This window comes from Ranitomeya imitator, chromosome 1 (genome assembly GCF_032444005.1).
Source record: "Ranitomeya imitator isolate aRanImi1 chromosome 1, aRanImi1.pri, whole genome shotgun sequence".
NCBI classification, from domain to species: domain Eukaryota; kingdom Metazoa; phylum Chordata; class Amphibia; order Anura; family Dendrobatidae; genus Ranitomeya; species Ranitomeya imitator.
The window spans coordinates 1,241,605,900-1,241,633,589 of record NC_091282.1 but is presented as its reverse complement, the minus strand read 5'-3'; the positions used below and the strand labels follow the sequence as shown (position 1 = coordinate 1,241,633,589).

General features: G+C 42.7%; 2 protein-coding genes across 3 annotated transcripts in view; one reads left to right on the top strand and one right to left on the bottom strand.

The window, feature by feature from the left end:
- CTNNA2 (catenin alpha 2) overlaps nt 1-27,690 on the bottom strand; it is a 1,798,423-nt gene that overhangs the window by 1,356,359 nt on the left and 414,374 nt on the right. The gene's annotated exons all lie outside the window — the stretch shown is intronic.
- Nucleotides 372-3,199, top strand: LRRTM1 (leucine rich repeat transmembrane neuronal 1). Its single transcript, XM_069745157.1, has one exon. The coding sequence runs from the start codon at nt 1,073-1,075 to the stop codon at nt 2,708-2,710; it is 1,638 nt and encodes a 545-aa protein (XP_069601258.1). The 5' UTR covers nt 372-1,072; the 3' UTR covers nt 2,711-3,199.

Genomic DNA, 27,690 nt, shown 5'->3' with positions numbered 1-27,690 from the left:
ATAGATAGATAGATAGATAGATAGATAGATAGATGATAGATAGATAGATAGATAGATAGAATGTGAGAGAGAGGGGAAGATAACATATAGGCACACTACTTGGATAGATGAATGAATGGATAGATGATAGATGGACAGACTGCTAGCCGGTAGCTGCCGGTGTGCCCGGCTACACAGGTAATCCCCCCTCCGGTAAGAGACGCTTACAGTGACCCCCTGTGTGTGCTCGCCCCAGTCACCCCCTGCACACAGCCGCAGCTCCACCGTCCGCGCACCACCCTCCCCCGCCCGCAGTGAGCGCACCACCCTCCTCCGGTGCTGTGCCCGCCCTCCCCTTCCCGCCTGCCCATGTCTGCGCTCCGCTCACACTCTCGCCGCCCGCGCTGCTGACACTCTGCTCTCTGCCTCCTGCCGGATTCCAGCCTTGCACCAAGACCACAGACAATGCCTGCGCTCATGTACTGACTCGGAAGGACACTCGTCTGTTTTTGGAGGGGATTTGTTCCTCTTTAGGGGGGGCTGCTGTTATTTTTTTATTTTTTTGCTGACTACATCCAGCAGATGATGGACGCTGAGCTTCTCCCCAGATGATGGACGTTGGCGGTTTCCTTCTTAGCAAAGAGTTTGGACTTCCTTCCAGAATGTCGCGATCTTAACCGCAGGGAACCCACCGAGATCCTTGAGGGTCCTACAAGTCGGCTCCCCGGGACCCCCAGTCCCCTCTGCCCACCCTCGCTCCCTTTCAGCTCATTGAGACCCAGCATAGGGGGGCATTGTCCGGCTGCCAGCGCTGTGTTACCAGCACACTGGGGTCCTTTTTTTGAGACCTGCATCTAATTAGCCAAAAAAAAAAAAAAAAATCACAAAGCAAGCAGCTGAATGGAGCTTGTCACTCTCTGGAAAAGAAGGGTGGGTAAGAGACTTTTTTAATTCAATTCTTTCATGACCCCCCTTTTCTATTTTTCTCCTTTTTTTTTTCCATTAACATGAGAAAGCCCACCAGTGACCCCCCAGCCACCTATCTGCGTGAACTTTAACTGCTTGCATGCCCCCATCTCGCTGCTGCTGACCTATGACATGTATCTTATTCCAATATGATGTAGACATTGGCGACGATTTCAATGGACATTCTGGAGGAGCCTCGGAAACGCGTTTGCTAATGGATTTCCTTCTCCTTGGTCTCTGTTTAAACTGGATGTTGAGAAAGCCCCCGGGGTTAATACTGTGCGCGCTGGGCATAGTCCTTAGGATGCTCCCCCTGGTGAATAGTGGCTGTCCACGCGTGTGTCGCTGCGAGGGCAGGTTTCTGTACTGCGAGTCGCAGAACGTCACCGAGCTGCCTGGCAATCTGTCGGGGGTGATGGGCTTGTCGCTGCGATACAACAGCCTGGGCGAGCTGCAGGATGGACAGTTCACGGGGTTAATGCAGCTCACCTGGCTCTACCTGGACCACAACCTCATCGACACGGTGGAGGTCAACGCCTTCCAAAAACTGCGTCGGGTCAAAGAACTCACCCTCAGTTCTAATAAAATAGCCCATCTGGCCAACCACACCTTCCGACCCTTGCCAAATCTACGCAGTATGGATCTATCCAACAACAACCTCCAAGGCTTGGCACCGGATCTCTTCCATGGCTTGCGCAAACTGACCAGTCTCCAGCTGAGATACAACGCCATCAAGTTCGTGCCAGTGAGGATCTTCCAGGACTGTCGCAGTCTGGAGTTCCTAGATTTGGGATACAATCAGCTGAAGAGCTTGGCCAGGAACTCTTTTGCAGGCTTGTTCAAGCTCTCCGAGCTCCACCTGGAGCACAATGACTTGGTCAAGGTGAATTTAGCCCATTTCCCCAGACTTCTCTCCCTACACTCCCTCTTCATGAGGAAGAACAAAGTGACTATTGTAGTTAACTCTTTGGACTGGGTGTGGAAATTGACCAAGATGGATCTCTCTGGCAACGAGATCGAGTACATGGAACCTCATGTTTTTGAAAGTGTCCCTCACCTGGAATCCCTCCATCTAGATTCCAACCGCCTCACCTACATTGATTCTAGAATCCTCAACTCTTGGAAGTCTCTGACCAGCATCACCCTGGCTGGGAACAGCTGGGACTGTGGAAGGAATGTGTGCTCCTTGGCCTCCTGGCTGAGCAACTTCAAGGGTAGGTATGATGGCAACATGCTATGTACCACCCCTGAGTACGCTCAAGGAGAGGATGTTCTGGATGCGGTCTATGCTTTCCACCTATGTGAGGACCCAGCAGATCCCACCAGTGCTAATGCCATTTCTACAGCTTTGAACAACAGTGCCACCATCACCACCACCATCTATGATGTCCAAGATACAGAAGGGGAAAAGACCACAGACAACCTCATGGCCACCTTGCCCAGTGAGCACCCTGAGAACACAGTCCAGATCCATAAGGTGGTCACAGGGACCATGGCATTGATCTTCTCCTTCCTCATTGTGGTTTTGATGTTGTATGTTTCTTGGAAGTGCTTTCCTGCCAGCCTGAGACAGTTGAGGCAGTGCTTTGTGACACAACGAAGGAAGCAAAAGCAAAAACAGACCATGCATCAAATGGCTTCAATGTCTGCCCAGGAATACTATGTTGATTACAAACCCAACCACATCGAAGGAGCTTTGGTCATCATTAACGAATATGGGTCTTGTTCCTGCCACCAGCAGCCGGCCAGGGAGTGTGAGGTGTGATGGTCTTATTAAAAAAAAACAAAAAAAAAAAAACAAAAAAAAACCTTTCACTTGGGAAATAATTGTGAAACATTATGTAACCAAATAACAATGACAACCAGCTGGATGAATCCTTGTGCTTTTATTATTATTATTTTTATTTTATTTTATTTTAATTTTTTTGTTATTCTGATAACACTCCCTGACTGGCAACCATGAGGGATCTATTGGGAAAAAAAAAAAAAAAGACTTGACATTTTTAGCTTTATTGTGTCCGAGATGTAAACAAACAAAAAGCAAACATAAACAAAACAATGACAACAACTATTTCAGAAGATTTGTCTATATTCAGGAGAGTGTTAAAAAAAAAAATGAGGTACCACCGTCCATTTCTTTCTTTTTTTCTTCTTTTTTTTTTTTTTTGTAAACTACCATGTTTAAAAAAGGGAAAAAAAAAAGGAGACACACACACAAAAAAAATAAAATAAAATAAAAATAGCATTTACAATATTTGCAGAGTGGTGTCCGATAAATCGATGGCAGATATTTTCTCCCTTTATATTCTTTCTGCCTCCTGCCGTTACAGCTGCAGTAATGGTGCTCCAGCATTAAAAAAAAAAAAGAAAATTAAACAGCCTTGATTTAGGCATAGATGGATGGTTGCTGGGTCAGCAGTAGATTATTTCCAGCAGGTCAGTGCTGCAGATCTGGATGGGTTCTCGGATGGTTGTTGCTTTGGAAGTGATGGTGGGGGGGGGGGGGAGGAGAGGGGGACATCCAGTTCTCACTTGTTGAAATGTGGGTTAAATGTGTGTTTTGTTTGCAGCAAAAAAATAAAATAAAAAATATATATATATAAAAAATATATAAAAAATGTATATATATATATATATATATATATATATTAAAAAATATATAAAAAATGTGTATATATATATATATTAAAAAATATATAAAAAATGTATATATATATAAAAAAATATATAAAACATGTGTATATATATATATATTAAAAAATATATAAAAAATGTGTATATATATATATATATATATATTAAAAAATATATAAAAATGTATATATATATATATATATATATATATATAATGTGTATATATATATATATATATATATATATATATAAATTAAAAAATATATAAAAAAATAATTTGGCTCAAAGTATGGTGAACTTATTGATTCAGCTTTTGCAACGGTTTCAGCTCTGCTACATGTTCGCAGGTTTGTGGGATGTATTGGGATCCGGCTTTGATGGTCCTATTGATGGGAAGCTCAGTTTTGCAGGGGGTCTGTAAAGAGACATTTTGGGAGAGATGAAACTTGCCGCTAGGATAAATCAGATCCATCACTCAATGCATGGATGATGCATATTTATTATTGGGTCCCATACATAGGACTTATGTTGATGGCTGCTTTTTTTTTGGGGGGGGGGGAATTGCCTTTATATGACTTTTCCCAGAGTAGTAGTCAGCGACTAATGCAGCATTTCCTATTGACTTTTTTTTCCCTTATAATAAAAGAGGTGATGGAAATGTTTGAGGCTAGTTTCAATGCAGGAACATTTAACCCCTCGCGCTATATGTACCACCAGATTGACTATTAAAAAAAAAAACAGCATCCCCTTATAATTTAAAGCTCTTCCTTTAATTTCTATGTTCCTATGGCAACAGAATCAAGTCCAAATAGAATCCGTGAAAGGAGCTGATTGCTATAGGTGGACTTGGCGTCCCTCTAAACGCTCAGTATGTCCGCAGCGGTTGATTTCTAAGGAGGTTTCCGGCATGCAAATGAACAAGAAATGAATTAATGTCCCAACCGAGAGGGGAAAAAAAAAAATTGCATTCTTACTTATTCTCAGTTATTGCATTTATTGAGGAAAGGATGGGGATACAGTTTTTTGTAAAACAATCTGTTGCAGGTGGCGGGAAGGGAGGGGTTAATGTATCACATGCGCAGCTGTTGTGTTTCGGCGACCCACGACTAGAAGGGGTTAATCCGCCCCCTGCTCCATTTCACATCCGCCAGTGGTCTCCTCGGAATGTGACAACTGTTCTTCCTGGGATCGGGTTAGATATTTCTAGGAATAAATTATCCGAATGACCAAAATATATATATATATATAATGAAATTTAAAAAATATATATATTTAAAAAAACGAATGTGCAGAATATGGAAATGTTTATAGATGTGACTGTGTGTGGGGCTCGGATCTCCAATGAACGGAGATCGGGCGAAAGTAATGGAGCCACCAATGCTTGTTCCATCTTAGGGAGGCAGTGTCATTCATCTTTTCACCTGAAGAGGCGCTGCAGCAAAAAAAATCATTGATCTTTCTAAAAGTTGCAAGTGATATTAATTGGATTGGGGAAGGGGACTGGTTCCCCCCAATGTATCCCCCCAAAGATGGGCTCATCAAACCTATTCTGTCTGGGCTGAATCCATAGGTGCGGAATAATCCGTGGAGATTGGTAGATAGATAGATAGATAGATTATATATAAATTATAGATATATAATACATAGATAAATAGATAGATCTGATACTTTTCATATGGTCCCTAAATGTTTATTCCATAGTCTCCTGACCTTATTACTGAATAATCCATGGAGATGATAAATGACAGATAGATAAGGAATGGATAGATGGATTCACCACAAGTCTCAGCATGACCTATGAGCCATAGGACACTGCTGGAAATCAGAAGTACAGAGGTGACAGGAGCAGGCTGATGACAGGCAGGGCTGTGCGGGGACATTACTGGGGGCGCACTGCCATCTACAGTGAGCAGCCTTGTTTTTCTTGCTCTGGTATGAAATCAGCCAGGATGATGATGATGATGATGATGATGATGATGATGCCAGGACTGTCTGTGCCCCCCTTCCCCCCTTCCCTCCTTCCCTTCTTCCCTTCCTCCCTCCCCATAAATGAACTGAGACAGAATTGATCCAATTTCACTAATGTGCAAGAACAGAACAGAAAATTCTGTAAACTTGCCGCATTGTAAGAAGTGACCGGTCCTGATGGGAATCTGTGGATGATAGCAGGGGGGCGGCGCAGCGGCCGAGGGGCCGGCTGCTCTGCACAGGGATCCCAGGATCATTAATGCACCTTAATTACCAGGGGCTCCTGGTCTGAGAGGGATGGAGTGTAGTGCCATGGCCGCAGTGATTAATGGTCCCTCTGGGCATGTGGTTAGCCATGTTATCAAAGACCTCTCCAACAAGACCGATGCCCCAGGAGAGAGACCCCACTGCTGGGCAACAAGATTTATTGGGGCTTAAATGCACAGTAAAAAGGGATTAACTTGTTGCAATATTGCAGTTTTGTCTTTGAAATAATCTCTATCGACCCGATCTGTATTCTGTATGTGGCTGTGTATGTATAGAGAATATATATGTGAGCGGCACAGGAGGTATAGGGGAGAGGCGGGGGGTAATAGATAAAGGCACGGATAGAAAGAGAGACAGACATAGATAATACATAGATAATAGATGATAGATACGATAATATATATATATATATATATATATATATATATATAATAGATAATAGATAGATGATAGATAGATAGATATAGAATAGATAATAGATAGAATGATAGATAATAGATAGATAGATAATGGATAGATAGATAGATAGATAGATAGATAGATAGATAGATAGATAGATAGATAAAAGATAGATAATAGATAGTTGATAGATAATAGATAGATACATAATAGATAGATATATAATAGATATATAATAGATAGATAATAGATAGAATGATAGATAATATAGATGGATAATAGATAGATAGATATATAGATAGATAGATAATAGACAGATGATAGATAGATAGATAATAGATAGATGATAGATAGATAGATAATATATAGATAATAGATAGAAACATAATAGATATATAATAGATAGATAATAGATGATAGATAGATAGATAATAGATAGATAATATATACATATATAGATAATAGATAGATAGTTCATAGATAATAGATAGATACATAATAGATATATAATAGATAGATAGATATATAATAGATAGATAATAGATAGATAGATAGATAGATAATAGATAATAGATAGATAGATAGATAATAGATAGATAATAGATAGATAGATAGATAATAGATAGATAGAATGAAAGATAATATAGATAGATAATAGATAGGTAATAGATAGATAATAGATGGATAGATAGTTCATAGATAGATGAAGCGGTTTCCTTTCTTGTAGGGGCACATTTCCTAGTTGTCCCGGACGGGGTCACTGATATTTGGGATACACAGGTTTTCACACTCGTACGTTCTGCCCAGATTAGGAGATACGTATAATGTACAGGGAACACAGCACATATGGGGTCTATGGTAGAACATTAGGATACACTGGACATTTTTATTCTACTCTTTTCCAGCCCAATCCTGAATTTATGGAGGTATAGGGAGGCAGCCACATTATTGTGACATGATGGAATGAGGGGGTTTCTCCTCTATAGGGGTCTCTAGGGGTCTTTTAGTATCATGTTATGTCTTTTAGTGTTCATTATGTATGGGCATGCCTCATCTGCGCCAGGGAGAAGCCGGCCTCAATGTGTTAGGACCGAAAGGGGACATGACGGACCACCACGGCCTAGTGATACGTGTATGACCACAGAGGAGCAGGCTACGTGTCCCGCTCTCTCCACCACCCACAGAACCACCACTGTGGAATTATTATATCATTCCATCTCTCTGCTCAATCTTCTGGTTTTGTTTTTATAAAATATAAGATTATTCTCATACTCTGTGCTGAAAAGAAATTCTGGATTATCAGATTGTCTGGATTATTAGATGCAAGTAAAGATGTAATTTTGTATGCAAGAGTGAACTTGTGTAGTATATGAATATATGTGCATAGCAGTAATGTCTGCTCTCAGCTTGTGTATGTCTGTCCTGTACGTGTCTGTACACATGAGCATTTGTGCACGGACTTTTATTATCTGTATATGGTGTGTGTGTATATATATATATATATATATATATATATATATATATGTGTGTGTATACACATATACACAGTACAGGCAGAAAGTTTGGACACACCTTCTCATTTAAAGATTTTTCTGTATTTTCATGACTATGAAAATTGTAAATTCCCACTGAAGGCATCAAAACGATGAATTAACACGTGGAATTATATACTTAACAAAAAAGTGTGAAACAACTGACAATATGTCTTATATTCTAGGTTATTCAAAGTAGCCACCTTTTGCTTTGATGACTGCTTTGCACACTCTTGGCATTCTCTTGATGAGCTTCAAGAGGTAGTCACCGGGAATGGTTTTCAATTCACAGGTGTGCCCTGTCAGGTTTAATAAGTGGGATTTCTTGCCTTATAAATGGGGTTGGGACCATCAGTTGTGTTGAGCAAAAGTCTGGTGGATACACAGCTGATAGTCCTACTGAATAGACTGTTAGAATTTGTATTATGGCAAGAAAAAAAAGCAGCTGAGTAAAGAAAAACGAGTGGCCATCATTACTTTAAGAAATGAAGGTCAGTCAGTCCGAAAAATTGGAAAAACTTTGAAAGTGTAGTGGCAAAAACCATCAAGCGCTACAAAGAAACTGGCTCACATGAGGACCGCCCCAGGAAAGGAAGACCAAGAGTCACCTCTGCTTCTGAGGATATGTTTATCCGAGTCACCAGCCTCAGAAATCGCAGGTTAACAGCAGCTCAGATTTGAGACCAGGTCAATGCCACACAGAGTTCTAGCAGCAGACACATCTCTACAACAACTGTTAAGAGGAGACTTTGTGCAGCAGGCCTTCATGGTAAAATAGCTGCTAGGAAACCACTGCTAAGGACAGGCAACAAGCAGAAGAGACTTGTTTGGGCTAAAGAACACAAGGAATGGACATTAGACCAGTGGAAATCTGTGCTTTGGTCTGATGAGTCCAAATTTGAGATCTTTGGTTCCAACCACCGTGTCTTTGTGTGACGCAGAAAAGGTGAACGGATGGACTCTACATGCCTGGTTCCCACCGTGAAGCATGGAGGAGGAGGTGTGATGGTGTGGGGGTGCTTTGCTGGTGACACTGTTGAGGATTTATTCAAAATTGAAGGCATACTGAACCAGCATGGCTACCACAGCATCTTGCAGCGGCATGCTATTCCATCCGGTTTGCGTTTAGTTGGAGCATCATTTATTTTTCAACAGGACAATGACCCCCAACTCACCTCCAGGCTGTGTAAGGGCTATTTGACCAAGAAGGAGAGTGATGGGTGCTACGCCAGATGACCTGGACTCCACAGTCACCAGACCTGAACCCAATCCAGATGGTTTGGGGTGAGCTGGACCGCAGAGTGAAGGCAAAAGGGCCAACAAGTGCTAAGCATCTCTGGGAACTCCTTCAAGATTGTTGGAAGACCATTCCCGGTGACTACCTCTTGAAGCTCATCAAGAGAATGCCAAGAGTGGGCAAAGCAGTCATCAAAGCAAAAGGTGGCTACTTTGAAGAACCTAGAATATAAGACATATTTTCAGTTGTTTCACACTTTTTTGTTAAGTATATAATTCCACATGTGTTAATTCATAGTTTTGATGCCTTCAGTGTGAATGTACAATTTTCATAGTCATGAAAATACAGAAAAATCTTTAAATGAGAAGGTGTGTCCAAACTTTTGCTCTTTACTGGATGTGTGTATGTTACTGAATGTATGTACTGTATATAATTGTGTGTACTGTAATGTATATGCACATATATATGTTCTTTATTACATATACATATGCATGTGTGTGTACTGTACTGAATGTGTGTTCTGCATATCTACTATATAATTGTCTAAGGGTCACTTCCGTCTTTCTGTCTGTCTTTCTGTCTGTCTGTCACGGATATTCATAGGTCGCGGCCTCTGTCTGTCATGGAAATCCAAGTCGCTGATTGGTCATGGCAAAACGCCCACGACCATTGCCACGACCAATCAGCGGCGGCCATAGTCTGGTAACGAAATGGCCGCTGCTTTACTGCCCTGCAGTCAGCGGTGAGCGCTCACACAGGGTTAATGCCAGAGTTAATGGACCGCGGTGTAACGCAGTCCGCTAATGCAGCTATTAACCCTGTGACCAACTTTTTACTATTGATGCTGCGTATGCAGCATCAATCAATAATAAAACGATCTAATGTTACAAATAATAATAATAAAAAAAAAAGCTTATTCTCACCCTCCGATGTGGCGTCCTGTCCTCGGCAGTGCAAGCAGCAGGTTCCGGTGCCAAGGATGGTATGCGAGAAGGACCTGCCATGACGTCACGGTCATGTGACCGCGACGTCATCACAGGTCCTGCGCTCATACCAACCCTGGGACCGGAAGCCGCTACGTGCACCACACACAGGCGCCAGGACTACAAGGGGCCTTTGGAGGGTGAGTATATGTTTATTTTTTATTTCAAGTCTTTTTTAACCCCTTCATGACCCAGCCTATTTTGACCTTAAAGACCTTGCCGTTTTTTGCAATTCTGACCAGTGTCCCTTTATGAGGTAATAACTCAGGAACGCTTCAACGGATCCTAGCGGTTCTGAGATTGTTTTTTCGTGACATATTGGGCTTCATGTTAGTGGTAAATTTAGGTCAATAAATTCTGCGTTTATTTGTGATAAAAATGGAAATTTAGCGAAAATTTTGAAAATTTCGCAATTTTCACATTTTGAATTTTTATTCTGTTAAACCAGAGAGTTATGTGACACAAAATAGTTAATAAATAACATTTCCCACATGTGTACTTTACATCAGCACAATTTAGGAAACCAAATTTTTTTTTGCTAGGAAGTTATAAGGGTTAAAATTTGACCAGCGATTTCTAATTTTTACAACTAAATTTACAAAACCATTTTATTTAGGGACCACCTCACATTTGAAGTCAGTTTGAGGGGTCTATATGGCTGAAAATACCCAAAAGTGACACCATTCTAAAAAATGCACCCCTCAAGGTACTCAAAACCACATTCAAGAAGTTTATTAACCCTTCAGGTACTTCACAGCAGCAGAAGCAACATGGAAGGAAAAAAATGAACATTTAACTTTTTAGTCACAAAATTATCTTTTAGCAACAATTTTTTTATTTTCCCAAAGGTCAAAGGAGAAACTGAACCACAAAAGTTGTTGTCCAATTTGTTCTGAGTACGCTGATACCTCATATGTGGGGGTAAACCACTGTTTGGGCGTACGGCAGGGCTTGGAAGGGAAGGAGCGCCATTTGACTTTTTGAATGAAAAATTGGCTCCACTCTTTAGCGGACACCATGCCACGTTTGCAGAGCCCCCGTGTGCCTAAAAATTGGAGCTCCCCGACAAGTGACCCCATTTAGGAAACTAGATGCCCCAAGGAACTTATCTAGATGCATAGTAAGCACTTTGAACCCCCAGGTGCTTCACAAATTGATCCGTAAAAATGAAAAAGTACTTTTTTTCACAAAAAAATTCTTTTAGCCTCATTTTATTAATTTTCACATGGGCAACAGGATAAAATGGATCCTAAAATTTGTTTAACAAGTTCTCCTGAGTACACCGATACCTCACATGTGGGGGTAAACCACTGTTTGGGCACATGGTGAGGCTCGGAAGGGAAGGAGCGCCATTTGACTTTTTGAATGAAAAATTATCTCCATCGTTAGCGGACACCATGTCGCGTTTGGAGAGCCCCTGTGTGCCTAAACATTGGAGCTCCCCCACAAGTGACCCCATTTTGGAAACTAGACCCCCCAAGGAACTTATCTAGATGCATATTGAGCACTTTAAACCCCCAAAGTGCTTCACAGAAGTTTATAACGCAGAGCCATGAAAATAAAAAATAATTTTTCTTTCCTCAAAAATGACTTTTTAGCCTGGAATTTCCTATTTTGCCAAGGGGTAATAGGAGAAATTGGACCCCAAATGTTGTTGTCCAGTTTGTCGTGAGTACGCTGATACCCCATATGTGGAGGTAAACCTATGTTTGGGCGCACTGCAGGGCTCGGAAGGCAAGGCACGCCATTTGGCTTTTTAAATGGAAAATTAGCTCCAGTCATTAGCGGACACCATGTCGCGTTGGGAGAGCCCCTGTGTGCCTAAATATTGGAGATCCCCCACAAATGACCCAATTTTGGAAACTAGACCCCCAAAGGAACTAATCTAGATGTGTGGTGAGGACTTTGAACCCCCAAGTGTTTCACAGAAGTTTATAACGCAGAGCCATGAAAATAAAAAAATAAAAAATATTTTCTCAAAAATGATCTTTTAGCCTGCAAATTTTTATTTTCCCAAGGGTAACAGGAGAAATTTGACCCCAAAAGGTGTTGTCCAGTTTCTCCTGAGTACGCTGATACCCCATATGTGGGGGTAAACCACTGTTTGGGCACATGCCGGGGCTCGGAAGTGAAGTAGTGACGTTTTGAAATGCAGACTTTGATGGAATGCTCTGCGGGCGTCACGTTGCGTTTGCAGAGCCCCTGATGTGGGTAAACAGTAGAAACCCCCCACAAGTGACCCCATTTTGGAAACTAGACCCCCAAAGGAACTAATCTAGATGTGTGGTGAGCACTTTGAACCCCCAAGTTCTTCACAGACGTTTACAACGCAGAGCCGTGAAAATAAAAAATAATTTTTCTTTCCTCAAAAATTATGTTTTAGCAAGCATTTTTTATTTTCACAAGGGTAACAGGAGAAATTGGACCCCAGTAATTGTTGCGCAGTTTGTCCTGAGTATGCTGGTACCCCATATGTGGGGGTAAACCACTGTTTGGGCGCACGTCGGGGCTCGGAAGTGAGGGAGCACCATTTTACTTTTTGAATACAAGATTGGCTGGAATCAATGGTGGCACCATGTTGCGTTTGGAGACCCCTGATGTGCCTAAACAGTGGAAACCCCTCAATTCTACCTCCAACACTAACCCCCCCACACACCTAACCCTAATCCCAACTGTAGCCATAACCCTAATCACAACCCTAACAACAACCCTAATTCCAACCCTAACCCTAAGGCTATGTGCCCACTTTGCGGATTCGTGTGAGATTTTTCAGCATCATTTTTGAAAAATCAGTGGGTAAAAGACACTGCGTTTTACCAGCGGATCTACCGCGGATTTCCAGCGTTTTTGTGCGGATTTCACCTGTGGATTCCTATTGAGGAACAGGTGTAAAACGCTGCGGAATCCGCACAAAGAATTGACATGCTGCGGAAAATACAATGCAGTGTTTCCGCGCGGTATTTTCTGCACCATGGGCACAGCGGATTTAGTTTTCCATAGGTTTACTTGGTACTGTAAACCTTATGGAACACTGCTGCGAATCCGCAGCGGCCAATCCGCAGCCAAATCCGCACCGTGTGCACATAGCCTAATTCTAAAGGTATGTGCACACACTGGGGAAAACGCTGCGGATCCGCAGCAGTTTCCCATGAGTTTACAGTTCAATGTAAACCTATGGAAAACAAAATCGCTGTACACATGCTGCAGAAAAACTGCACGGAAACGCAGCGGTTTACATTCTGCAGCATGTCACTTGTTTCTGCGGATTCCGCAGCGGTTTTACAACTGCTCCAATAGAAAATCGCAGTTGTAAAACTGCAGTGAAATGCGCAGAAAAACCGCGGTAAATCCGCCATAAATTTAATTTATCAAATCCGCAGCGGAAAAATCCGCAGAGGAACAGAATACGTGTGCACATACCGAAACCCTAACCCTAACCATAGCTCTAGCCCTAGCCCTAGCCCTAACTCTAGCCCTAACCCTATTCTAACCTTAGTGGAAAAAAAAAATTCTTTATTTTTTTTATTGTCCCTACCTATGGGGGTGACAAAGGGGGGGGGTCATTTATTATTTTTTTTATTTTGATCACTGGGATAGATTATATCTCAGTGATCAAAATGCACTTTGGAACGAATCTGCCGGCCGGCAGATTCGGCGGGCGCACTGCGCATGCGCCCGCCATTTTGGAAGATGGCGGCGCCCAGGTAGAAGACGGACGGACCCCGGCAAGATCGGTAAGTATGATGGGGTGGGGGGGAGCACGGGGGGGGGAAATCGGAGCATGGGGGTGGGATCGGAGCGCGGGGGGGTGGATCGGAGCACGGGGGGGTGGATCGGAGCACAGGGGGGTGGATCGGAGCACGGGGAGGGTGGATGATGCACGGGGGGGTGGATCGGAGTGCAGGGGGGTTGGATCGGAGCACGGGGGGTGATTGGAGCATGGGGGGAGCAGACAAGAGCACGGGGGGAGCGGAGCACAGGACGGAGGGGAGCCGGAGCAGTGTACCGGACAGATCAGTGACTTGGGGGGGCGATCGGTGGGGTGGGGGCACATTAGTGTTTCCAGCCATGGCCGATGATATTGCAGCATCGGCCATGGCTGGATTGTAATATTTCACCAGTTTTAATAGGTGAAATATTACAAATCGCTCTGATTGGCAGTTTCACTTTCAACAGCCAATCAGAGCGATCGTAGCCACGGGGGGGTGAAGCCACCCCCCCTGGGCTAAACTACCACTCCCCTTGTCCCTGCAGATCGGGTGAAATGGGAGTTAACCCTTTCACCCGATCTGAAGGGACGCGATCTTTCCATGACGCCACATAGGCGTCATGGGTCGGATTGGCACCGACTTTCATGACGCCTACGTGGCGTCAAAGGTCGGGAAGGGGTTAAACCACGCATATAGTTCCCACATTGCTATATACTACGTGGGCTGTGTTACATACTGCGTGGGCTCTGTTATATACTACATCTCTGTGCTATATACTATGTAGCTGGGCAATATACAACGAGACTGTGCAATATACAACGTGACTGTGCATTATACAACGTGGCTGTGCAATATACGTGCTCTGTGCTAAATACTTCGTAGCTGTGCAATATACTATGTGTCTGTGTCGGTTCTGTTATATACTATGTCGACTGTGCAATAAACTACGTGGCTCTGTTATATACTACGTGGCAGTGCAATATACTACGATATACGACATGGCTATGTCATATACTACGTGGTTGTGTTATATACTACGTAGCTCTGCTATATACTACGTACGCTGTGTTACATACTACGTAGCTCTGTTATATACTACGTACGCTGGGTTACATACTACGTAGCTCTGTTATATACTACGTACGCTGTGTTACATACTACGTAGCTCTGTTATATACTACGTATGCTGGGTTACATACTACGTAGCTCTGTTATATACTACGTATGCTGTGTTACATACTACGTAGCTCTGTTATATACTACGTACGCTGTGTTACATACTACGTAGCTCTGTTATATACTACGTACGCTGTGTTACATACTACGTAGCTCTGTTATATACTACGTACGCTGTGTTACATACTACGTAGCTCTGTTATATACTACGTACGCTGTGTTACATACTTCGTAGCTCTGTTATATACTACGTACGCTGGGTTACATACTACGTAGCTCTGTTATATACTACGTACGCTGGGTTACATACTACGTAGCTCTGTTATATACTACGTACGCTGTGTTACATACTACGTAGCTCTGTTATATAGTACGTACGCTGTGTTACATATTATGTAGCTCTGTTATATACTACGTATGCTGTGTTACATACTACGTAGCTCTGTTATATACTACGTACGCTGTGTTACATACTACGTAGCTCTGTTATATACTACGTACGCTGTGTTACATACTACGTAGCTCTGTTATATACTACGTACGCTGTGTTACATACTACGTAGCTCTGTTATATACTACGTACGCTGTGTTACATACTTCGTAGCTCTGTTATATACTACGTACGCTGGGTTACATACTACGTAGCTCTGTTATATACTACGTACGCTGGGTTACATACTACGTAGCTCTGTTATATACTACGTACGCTGTGTTACATACTACGTAGCTCTGTTATATACTACGAATGATGTGTTACATATTATGTAGCTCTGTTATATACTACGTACGCTGTGTTACATACTACGTAGCTCTGTTATATACTACGTACGCTGTGTTACATACTACGTAGCTCTGTTATATACTAGGTGCGCTGTGTTACATACTACGTAGCTCTGTTATATAATAGGTACGCTGTGTTACATACTACGTAGCTCTGTTATATACTACGTGCGCTGTGTTACATACTTCGTAGCTCTGTTATATACTACGTACGCTGTGTTACATACTACGTAGCTCTGTTATATACTATGTACGCTGTGTTACATACTACGTAGCTCTGTTATATACTACGTACGCTGTGTTACATACTACGTAGCTCTGTTATATACTACGTATGCTGTGTTACATACTACGTAGCTCTGTTATATACTACGTATGCTGTGTTACATACTACGTAGCTCTGTTATATACTAAGTACGCTGTGTTACATACTACGTAGCTCTGTTATATACTACGTACGCTGTGTTACATACTACGTAGCTCTGTTATATACTACGTACGCTGTGTTACATACTACGTAGCTCTGTTATATACTATGTACGCTGTGTTACATACTACGTAGCTCTGTTATATACTACGTGGCTGACCATTATACCACGTAGCTGTGCAATACACTACGTGGCTATGTTATATACTACGTACGCCGTGTTATATACTACGTAGCTCTGCTATATACTACGTCGGATGTGTTATATACTACGTCACTGTGCAATATAGTACGTAGACTGTGCTATATACTACCTACATATTCTAGAATACCCGATACTTTAGAATCGGGCCACCATCTAGTACTGTATATTTGTATGTACTTTGTTCCAAACACACATGTGTACAGTACTATATATGTCAATTTATGTGTATGTGTGTGTATGAACTGTATGTGTGTAATGTGTGATCTGTACACGTGTATGTATGTACTTTATATATGGTACATATTATACATTATTCAATAAAACCACATTTTTCTTGCAACAGAAATAATGATGATAACAATTCTAATAATTGCAGAGATTTCCTTAGAATTTTCCTCTTTATCTTTTCAGTGTTGCATATATAATTCTTTGTCGTCCTCGCTCACAGATAATGTCTCCCTGTCAGAGGGCGCTGGTGGAAATCAGGTCTTATCTCATCACATCTATATGACTCTCTGTACCTGGATTCCTGATAATAATGGTATTAATATAAGAATGAGGCTCTGCTCCAGGCTACAATATATCATCTCATAAATCCATCATCCCGGCCTTCTGCAGGACGCCACCATGATGGCTGAGCCGATGGTTAGGAGCTGATGGTCATCAACTGGCTGGGAATGGGTGCTCTGTTAATCCACACATCTAATAGGCATCAATTGCATTGATTTATTTTAGATTTTTTTCCGTTATTAACAATTATTATTATTATTATTATGTTATACTTATTTTTATATTTCACCACTTGAAAGGCAACAATCATCAGTTCCTGTTTCTTTCAGTGAAAGGAAGAGATAAGTATCTGCCAGAAATATCTGATGCCGCATATCTCATGGGAAGCATCGGCCAAATACATGTGAATCCTGCTGTCTGCAGATCAGACTGTGGAAAAGAGCAAATGCTTCTATTCAGTTACCGTACATATTATCTGATTAATTATCTATAACAAAAAATCACAAGTCTACCATCAATTATCTATGTATCATCTATCTATCAATCTATTATCTGTAGCTATTATCTATCTATTATGTATCTATTTATCTATCTATCTATCTATCTATCTATCTATCTATCTATCTATCTATCTATCTATTATGTATCTATTATCTATCTATCTATCTATCTATCTATCTATCTATCTATCTATCTATCTATTATGTATCTATTATCTATCTATCTATATATCTATATATCTATATATCTATCATCAATCTATTATCTATCTATTATCTATCATCTATTTATTTAACTATCTATCTTTCTATCATCTATATATCATCTATCTATTATCTATCTAATCTATCCATCTATCTATTATCTCTTATCTATCATCTATTTATCTTTCTATCTATCAATTATCTATCTATCTTTCTATCATCTATCTATCTATTATCTAGTATCTATCTATCTATTATCTAGTATCTATCTATCTATCTATCTTTCTATCATCTATCTATATATTATCTATCTATTATCTAGTATCTATCTATCTATCTATCTATCTATCTATCTATTATCTATCTATCTATCTATCTATCTATCTATCTATCTATCATCTTTTTCATCTCCATTTCTCTCACAGATCATCCTTAGGATTATGAAGTACTTCCTAGATCTGACCAGTGATATGATATCTCTCTTCGTACATTCTGGGTTGTGCAGCTTCGGACGAGCTTCCGGTCTGGCTGACTATAATCTGTATAATCTGAGCTCAGTACTATCCTCCTGTTTGTCTTCTTACTTTCTCTCTTGGATCTTCTTACCCTGAGACTAATGACCCTACATATCCAGCTTGGAATAATACATTGATTTAGTGATACTCTGCCTGCAGACGTTTCTGGTGTCGGCGTCTGTGTGGCCACCCAGTGGTTGCGGTGGGCGTTGCAGGTTCTCTTTGGTTTTGCTAACAATATGAACCATGAGTTTCGCCACAATGGCCCATCAGGTGAGTGACCGACAGTAAAGTGTTCACTGCGATTTCAGTTGTATATAAGGACTAATTGCCTGTAGGGAAACGCAACATTGTCGCCATCTGATAAACCGAAAGCAGGCGACGGTCATTACCGCGGAGGGGAGAATGGTTTCTAATAAGTGAGGACTGGATTGTAATAATGACCCGCGTCTCCTCAATTATCTGTTTCCCGCCCGGCTTTGTCATGTGGACGATACAGAGACGGGTAATCCTCTTACCCCAAACACTTCTCACATGTCAATACCACAGTATCATCTGACATCTTGGCGGGATATGATTAGAAAAATCATATTTTTTAATTCAGATTCTGGTAAAAAAAATAAAAAAAATTGACATCCTCTACTCAAGAATCTGCTGCCGATGGGACAATGGGGAAGAAACGCAAACTCCCCAAGAGGCCTCCCCGATCAGGTGTAATATGGAGGGACCTCCCCGATCAGGTGTAATATGGAGGAGCCTCCCCGATCAGGTGTAATATGGAGGGGCCTCCCCGATCAGGTGTAATATGGAGGGGCCTCCCCGATCAGGTGTAATATGGAGGAGCCTCCCCGATCAGGTGTAATATGGAGGGGCCTCCCCGATCAGGTGTAATATGGAGGAGCCTCCCCGATCAGGTGTAATATGGAGGGGCCTCCCCGATCAGGTGTAATATGGAGGGGCCTCCCCGATCAGGTGTAATATGGAGGGACCTCCCCGATCAGGTGTAATATGGAGGAGCCTCCCCGATCAGGTGTAATATGGAGGGGCCTCCCCGATCAGGTGTAATATGGAGGGGCCTCCCCGATCAGGTGTAATATGGAGGAGCCTCCCCGATCAGGTGTAATATGGAGGGGCCTCCCCGATCAGGTGTAATATGGAGGGGCCTCCCCGATCAGGTGTAATATGGAGGGGCCTCCCCGATCAGGTGTAATATGGAGGGGCCTCCCCGATCAGGTGTAATATGGAGGGGCCTCCCCGATCAGGTGTAATATGGAGGGGCCTCCCCGATCAGGTGTAATATGGAGGGGCCTCCCCGATCAGGTGTAATATGGAGGGGCCTCCCCGATCAGGTGTAATATGGAGGGGCCTCCCCGATCAGGTGTAATATGGAGGGGCCTCCCCGATCAGGTGTAATATGGAGGGGCCTCCCCGATCAGGTGTAATATGGAGGGGCCTCCCCGATCAGGTGTAATATGGAGGGGCCTCCCCGATCAGGTGTAATATGGAGGGGCCTCCCCGATCAGGTGTAATATGGAGGGGCCTCCCCGATCAGGTGTAATATGGAGGGGCCTCCCGATCAGGTGTAATATGGAGGAGCCTCCCCGATCAGGTGTAATATGGAGGGACCTCCCCGATCAGGTGTAATATGGAGGAGCCTCCCCGATCAGGTGTAATATGGAGGGGCCTCCCCGATCAGGTGTAATATGGAGGGGCCTCCCCGATCAGGTGTAATATGGAGGTGCCTCCCCGATCAGGTGTAATATGGAGGGGCCTCCCCGATCAGGTGTAATATGGAGGGGCCTCCCCGATCAGGTGTAATATGGAGGGGCCTCCCCGATCAGGTGTAATATGGAGGGGCCTCCCCGATCAGGTGTAATATGGAGGGGCCTCCCCGATCAGGTGTAATATGGAGGGGCCTCCCCGATCAGGTGTAATATGGAGGGGCCTCCCCGATCAGGTGTAATATGGAGGGGCCTCCCCGATCAGGTGTAATATGGAGGGGCCTCCCGATCAGGTGTAATATGGAGGCATCTCCCCGATCAGGTGTAATATGGAGGGGCCTCCCCGATCAGGTGTAATATGGAGGGGCCTCCCCGATCAGGTGTAATATGGAGGGGCCTCCCCGATCAGGTGTAAAAGGAGGGGCCTCCCCGATCAGGTGTAATATGGAGGGGCCTCCCGATCAGGTGTAATATGGAGGAGCCTCCCCGATCAGGTGTAATATGGAGGGGCCTCCCTGATCAGGTGTAATATGGAGGGGCCTCCCCAATGAGGTGTAATATGGAGGGGCCTCCCCGATCAGGTGTAATATGGAGGAGCCTCCCCGATCAGGTGTTATATGGAGGAGCCTCCCCGATCAGGTGTTATATGGAGGAGCCTCCCGGATCAGGTGTAATATGGAGGGGCTTTCCAGATCAGGTGTAATATGGAGAGGCCTCCCCGATCAGGTGTAATATAGCGAAAGCCTAATGTGGTTTAATACAGTGACCACAATGCTCTGATTTAGTATTCATGGGTGGCTCCAGGTTTTCGTGGGCACCGTGTGGAAAAGTCTCATTCGGCCCCTTTAACACATGCCACAATTCATGATGCACAGATAAGAAATATATCTAGAGTACAATGCTCAGTGCGTGTCCTGGGGGAATTCAAAAGTCTGCAGTCAGAGTGACATAGAGTGACTGCAGACTTTTCCTTTTACACTGTACAGTATGGTCCTCCATACAGTATAATAGCCCCATATAGTGCTCCATACAATATAATAGCCCCATATAATTATCCATACAGTATAATGGCCTCATATAAGGGCTCCTTCTCACTTGCGAGAATTACGTCCGAGTCTCGCAGGTTAAAACTCTCCTCTGGCGCCGGCACTCTGGAGCGGAGTGTGCAGCTCCATGTATTCCTATGCGGCCGCACGCTCCGCTCTGGAGTGCCGGCGCTATGAGAGAGTTTTAACTTGTGAGACTCAGACGTATTTCTCGCAAGTGAGAAGGGGCCTTAATGCTCCATACTGTATAACGACCTCATATAATGCTCCATACAGTATAATGGCCCCATATAATGCTCCATACACTATAATGTCCCCATATAATGCTCCATACAGTATAATGTGTTATGATCAGGTGGCCTTGGAGCAGCATGAAATGACCTTCGCTGGAGCAGTGGTAACTATACTGACCGCAAACCCTGATCCTATCACCGCAACTAGAAGTAGCCGTGGGGTGTGCCTAACCAGACCTAGACACCTCGACACAGCTGGAGAACTAAATATCCCTAAAGATGGAAATAGGAAAACTATCTTGCCTCAGAGTAGACCCCCAAAGGATAGACAGCCCCCCACAAATAATGACTGTAAGCAGGAGAGGAAAAGACACACTCAGACTGAAAACAGGGATAAGCAAAGGAGGCCACTTCTACCTAGATAGGAAAGGAAAGTACAGGATACTATGCGGTCAGCATAAAACACTACAAAATATCCACAGCAGAAAAATACAAAAACTCCACCACCTAACTAAAGATGTGGAGAGTATATCTGCGACTCCAGCGAATCCAACTAGACTGAGAAAAACATCAGGCACAGTCTAGCAGGAACAAAAAAGAAACAAGATAGCACAGAAAATAAACACACAGCAGTGTGTCAAAAACAAAAATGAAGCAAAACACTTATCTTTGCTGAATTGGCAGAAAGCAGGAGAGGCCAGGCAGGACCAACACTTCCAAAGGAACATTGACAACTGGCAGGGACTAATGAGTCCTGCAAAGCTAAATACCCCAGTCAGCTTTGCAATTAGCAGATACACCTGTCCAATCCTGCAGTCCAGGCACAACTGCATTACCCTCTACAACCACCGGAGGGAGCCCAAAAGCAGAATTCACAACAATAATGGCCTCATATAATGCTCCATACAGTATAATGACCTCATATAATGCTCCATACAGTATAATGGCCCCATATAATGCTCCATACACTATAATGGCCCCATATAATGCTCCATACAGTATAATGGCCCCATATAATGCTCCATACACTATAATGGCCCCATATAATGCTCCATACAGTATAATGACCCCATATAATGCTCCATCCAGTATAATGGCCCCATATAATGCTCCATATAGTATAATGGCCTCATATAATGCTCCATGTAATGCCAATCTATCTGTCTAGATAGTTTTGGAGAAAGTTCCACAATTGGAACGAAACTTCGTCATTATGACTTTGTGTCAATAAATCACAGAAACCTTTTTGGATTTCTGGAGTGATGCCTTTTTCTTCATTGGATCTACTCAAGGTTTGGTAATACCTGTGAGGCCCTGCACCCACAATAACCTTTAGCTAATCGATACTGCATAAAAAAAAATTAAAAACCTGTGAAAACACTGATAAATAGTGTTGAGCATTCCGATACCGCAAGTAACGGGTATCGGCCGATACTTGCGGTATCGGAATTCCGATACCGAGATCCGATACTTTTGTGGTATCGGGTATCGGTATCGGATCCATAGGGATGTGTAAAATAAAGAATTAAAATAAAAAATATTGATATATTCACCTCTCTGGCGGCCCCTGGACATCACGCTGGAAACCGGCAGGCTTCTTTGTTTAAAATGAGCGCCTTTAGGACCTGCGAATGACGTCGCGGCTTCTGATTGGCCGCGTGCCGCTCATGTGACCGCCACGCGACCAATCAGAAGCCGCGACGTCATTCTCATTCACTAAACTCCTAATTCAAGGAATTAAGGACCTGCGAATGACGTCTCGGCTTCTGATTGGTCGTGTGGCGGTCACATGAGCGGCACGCGACCAATCAGAAGCCGCGACGTCATTCGCAGGTCCTAAAGGCGCTCATTTTAAACAAAGAAGCCTGCCGGTTACCAGCGGTGATGTCCAGGGGCCGCCGGAGAGGTGAATATATCAATATTTTTTATTTTAATTCTTTATTTTACACATTAATATGGATCCCAGGGCCTGAAGGAGAGCTTCCTCTCCTTCAGACCCTGGGAACCATCAGGATACCTTTCGATACTTGATGTCCCATTGACTTGTATTGGTATCGGATATCGGTATCGGCGATATCCGATATTTTTCGGGTATCGGCCGATACTATCCGATACCGATACTTTCAAGTATCGGACGGTATCGCTCAACACTACTGATAAACATTAAAAACACTGAATATAGATTTTATTACTCAAAAAGATGCACTTACAAAAATGAATGAAAATGAAGGTTCAGGTGGACCTGCCCATAAATTGTAAGCTAAACCCGGGAGAGACATGAGAGTGTTCATTTAGCCCGAGAGCGGCATATACAGTGAAACAGGGACCCATCAGAGGGAGGTCACCTTGCCATGGTTGATGGGCACACATGAACTGGCCAATTTATGCGCTAAGAACCTTAATTTTCATTCATTTTTGTAAGTACATATTTTTAAGTAGTAAAACCTAGATTCAATGTTTTCAATGTTTTTCAGAGTTTTCTTCCACATGTTCACACTTAGGAGGTGCTGGTCAGTTTTTTTCTGTCTATCATCTATTAACTATCTATTATCTATCTATAGATCATCTATCTATCTATTATCTATCTAATTTGAGGCTTCAGAGGCGAGGGGTGAGGGGTGCGGGGTCACAGAGGTAAAGGGTCATCAATTAATACATCAGGGGCACAGGACAATGAAGGATAAGGATGAAGTGATGAAAAATGATGATCACAATCAACCTTTAGGCTGTGTGCACACGTTGCTGATTTTTTGCATTTTTTTGCGATAAAAACGCTATAAAAAAAAGAAAACAAAACAGCATACAATATGCATCCCATCATTTAGAATGAATTCCGCATGTTTTGAGCACATGATGCGTTTTTTGTCCGCGAAAAAAACCGCATCGCGGTAAAAAAACGCAGCATGTTTATTAATTTTGCGGGGGGGGGTTGTGGTATTCCCACTCTAAAATGCATTGGGAACTGTCCGGAAAAAAATGCATCAAAAACGCGGCAAAAACGCACAAAAAAATGCATGCAGATTTCTTGCAGATTTCTTGCAGAAAATTTCAGGTTTTTCTCAGGAATTTTCTGCAAGAGATCCTGAACGTGTGCACATAGCCTTAATTCACTACTGAATATTATTTGACTGTAGTACACACGGGGTTAATTCAAGCACTGATGTGAGGACTGTAAGGCCGGCGTCACACACAGCGTATGAAATTACGGTCCGTATATTATGGCCGTAATACGCCGAAAAGTCCCGAAAATAGTGGTCCGTAGCTCCTCCGTAGGCAGGGTGTGTCACCGTTTTTTGCGCATGGCATCCTCCATATGTAATCCGTATGGCAGCCGTACTGTGTGTTTTTATCGCAGGCTTGCAAAACCGACATACGGACATACAAGGGATCCATGTGTAAAATAAAAAAAACAAACATATATACTGTCTATATATATATATATATATATATATATATATATATATATATATACAATAATAATAATAATCTTTATTTATATAGCGCCAACATATTCCGCAGCGCTTTACAGTTTAACAGTTTCAAACACAAAAATCATAAGTAACAACGTTAACAATACAATAATTAAAGCAAAATAAGACGACCCTGCTCATGAGAGCTTACAATCTACAATGAGGTGGGGGTGTCAGTAGACACCTATATATATATATTAATATTTCATTCAGCGCGATATAGCAGAAAGCCGGTAATTCAATTACCGGCTTGTGCTTTCTCCTTCCTAAACCCGACATGATATGAGACCTGGTTTACATACAGTAAACCATCTCATATCACCATTTTTTTTGCATATTCCACACTACTAATGTTAGTAGTGTGTATATGCAAAATTTGGCCGTTCTAGCTAGTAAATTAAGGGGTTAAATGGCGGAAAAAATTGGCGTGGGCTCCCGCACAATTTTCTCCGCCAGAGTAGTAAAGCCAGTGACTGAGGGCAGATATTAATAGCCTGGAGAGGGTCCACGGTTATTGGCCCCCCCCCTGGCTAAAAACACCTGCCCCCAGCCACCCCAGAAAAGGCACATCTGGAAGATGCGCCTATTCTGGCACTTGGCCACTCTCTTCCCATTCCCGTGTAGCGGTGGGATATGGGGTAATGAAGGGTTAATGCCACCTTGCTATTGTAAGGTGACATTAAGCCAAATTAATAATGGAGAGGCGTCAATTATGACACCTATCCATTATTAATCCAATACTAGTAAAGGTTTTTAAAAAGAACACACACACATTATTAAAAATTAATTTATTGAAAAAATCACAAAGGCTGTTGTATTAATTTATTCTACTCTCAATCCACTCACTGAAGACCCTCGATCTGTAAATAAAAAAAAAAAAAATAAACCAAGAATATACATACCTTCCGAGGATCTGTAAGGTCCAACGATGTAGATCCATCTGAAGGGGTTAAAATATTTTGCAGGCAGGAGTTCTGTTAATGCAGCGCTACTCCTGCCTGCAAAACCCCGGAGAATGTAGGTAAAGTAGGTCAATGACCTATATTTACCTGCATTTGCGGTGAGGCGCCCTCTGCTGGCTGTTCCTAGATCGTTGGAACTTTCCTAGAAAGCTCCCAGGCTCGAGATCATAAGAGGGCGCCCTCTGCTGGTTGTCCTCATATGAACTGGATTGAGAGTAGAATAAATTAATACAACAATTTCATTAAATTAATTTTTAATAATGTGTGTGTGTTTTTTTTTTAACCCTTTACTAGTATTGGATTAATAATGGATAGGTGTCATAATTGACGCCTCTCCATTATTAATTTGGCTTAATGTCACCTTACAATAGCAAGGTGGCATTAACCCTTCATTACCCCATATCCTACCGCTACACGGGAATGGGAAGAGAGTGGCCAAGTGCCAGGATAGGCGCATCTTCCAGATGTGCCTTTTCTGGGGTGGCTGGGGGCAGGTGTTTTTAGCCAGGGGGGGGCCAATAACCATGGACCCTCTCCAGGCTATTAATATCTGCCCTCAGTCACTGGCTTTACTACTCTGGCGGAGAAAATTGCACAGGAGCCCACGCCAATTTTTTCCACCATTTAACCCCTTAATTTAATAGCTAGAACGGCCAAATTTTGCACATACACACTACTAACATTAGTAGTGTGGAATATGCAAAACAAATAGTGATATGAGATGGTTTACTGTATGTAACCAGGTCTCATATCATGTCGGGTTTTAGGAAGGAGAAAGCACAAGCGGGTAATTGAATTACCAGCTTTCTGCTATATCGCGCTGGATGAAATATTAATATATATACATATATGTGTCTACTGACATATATATATATATATATATATATATATACATATATATATATATATATATATGACAGTATATATGGGTTTTGTTTTTTTTTAACATATGGATCCCTTGTATAGCCGTATGTCGGTTTTGCAAGCCTGCGATAAAAACACGCATTACGGCTGCCATACGGATTACATACGGAGGATGCCATGCGCAAAAAACGCTGACACACCCTGCCTACGGAGGAGCTACGGACCACTATTTTCGGGACTTTTTAGCGTATTACGGCCGTAATATACGGACCGTATTTTCATACGCTGAGTGTGACGCCGGCCAATTTGTTTCTGATTTCTCCTCACATCACAGACATCATTTGGTGACCGGATAATTATGGAGGGTGTGGAAGGTCGGCTCACTTAGCTGCTCTCTGAGGTGGACACGGGCACACGTGGGGTTAAAGTCTTGTATGATAAACCCAAAATTATAACAAAAAAAAACCAGCCTATCTGGCTCAAAAGGAAATAAGAGGTTCAGAAGCAGATCTGCCCAGCACTTCTGGGCCTACAGATATGGCAGCTCTCACAGGAGCGTCAACTTGGAGGCTTGCTTGCCTCTACACAACACAGACTGAGGAAAAAAAAAACTGGACATTTATTTCCCCAGCCACACCCTTGAGGTGGAGATATGGCGAGTAGGCATCCCGCCCATCTCCTACCTACTCACCTAAAAACCCGCCCATAACATGGCCGCTTAACTCCTTCAGCACATAGCATGCTGAAAAGAAAAGTATGAGTTTCTAGATCACAAAGGAAAGCAATCTCCATGACACATATGTCCCCTCACACACAGAGCCAGTGACCCTGTCACAAGGGACTTATGTCATATATAGAAAGGGACACAGAAAGAAAGAGAGAGAGAGAGATACAGACGAAAAGACAGAGAAAGACAGACAGGGATAAAGAGGGACAGAGAGACAAGCAGACAGAGAGACGGACAGAGAAAGTGAGGGACCGAGACAGATATGTACAGAGACAAAAAGACAGAGATGGAGAGAGAGAAAGATATATAGAAACAGAGAAAGACTGATAAACAGAGACAGAGGGAGAGACAGACAGAGATAGACAGAAAAAGAGACACACGGGGGAAGGGAGATAGAGACAAGCAAAGTGGGAGGCAGAAAGAGAGAAAGTGAAGAGGAGCAGAGAGGGTGAGAGAAAAGAGAGGAGGGAAGGAAAGAGTAAGAGAGAGAAAGTGAGGGGAAGGGAGAGAGAGGAGGGCACAGAGGAAAGATAAATGGAGAAAGGGAAAGGAGAAGAGAAAAGAGAGAGAAATTAGAGAAGGGAATGAAGTGAGAGGAGAGATATAGATATTGTGAGAGACAGGAAATAGAGAGACAGACGGGAGAACAGGGACAGAAGAAAAGAGAGAGAGAAA

What these genes read in the sequence shown, in the direction of transcription:
- LRRTM1 (XM_069745157.1), top strand. Translation starts at nt 1,073, where the DNA reads ATGACATGTATCTTATTCCAATATGATGTAGACATTGGCGACGATTTC.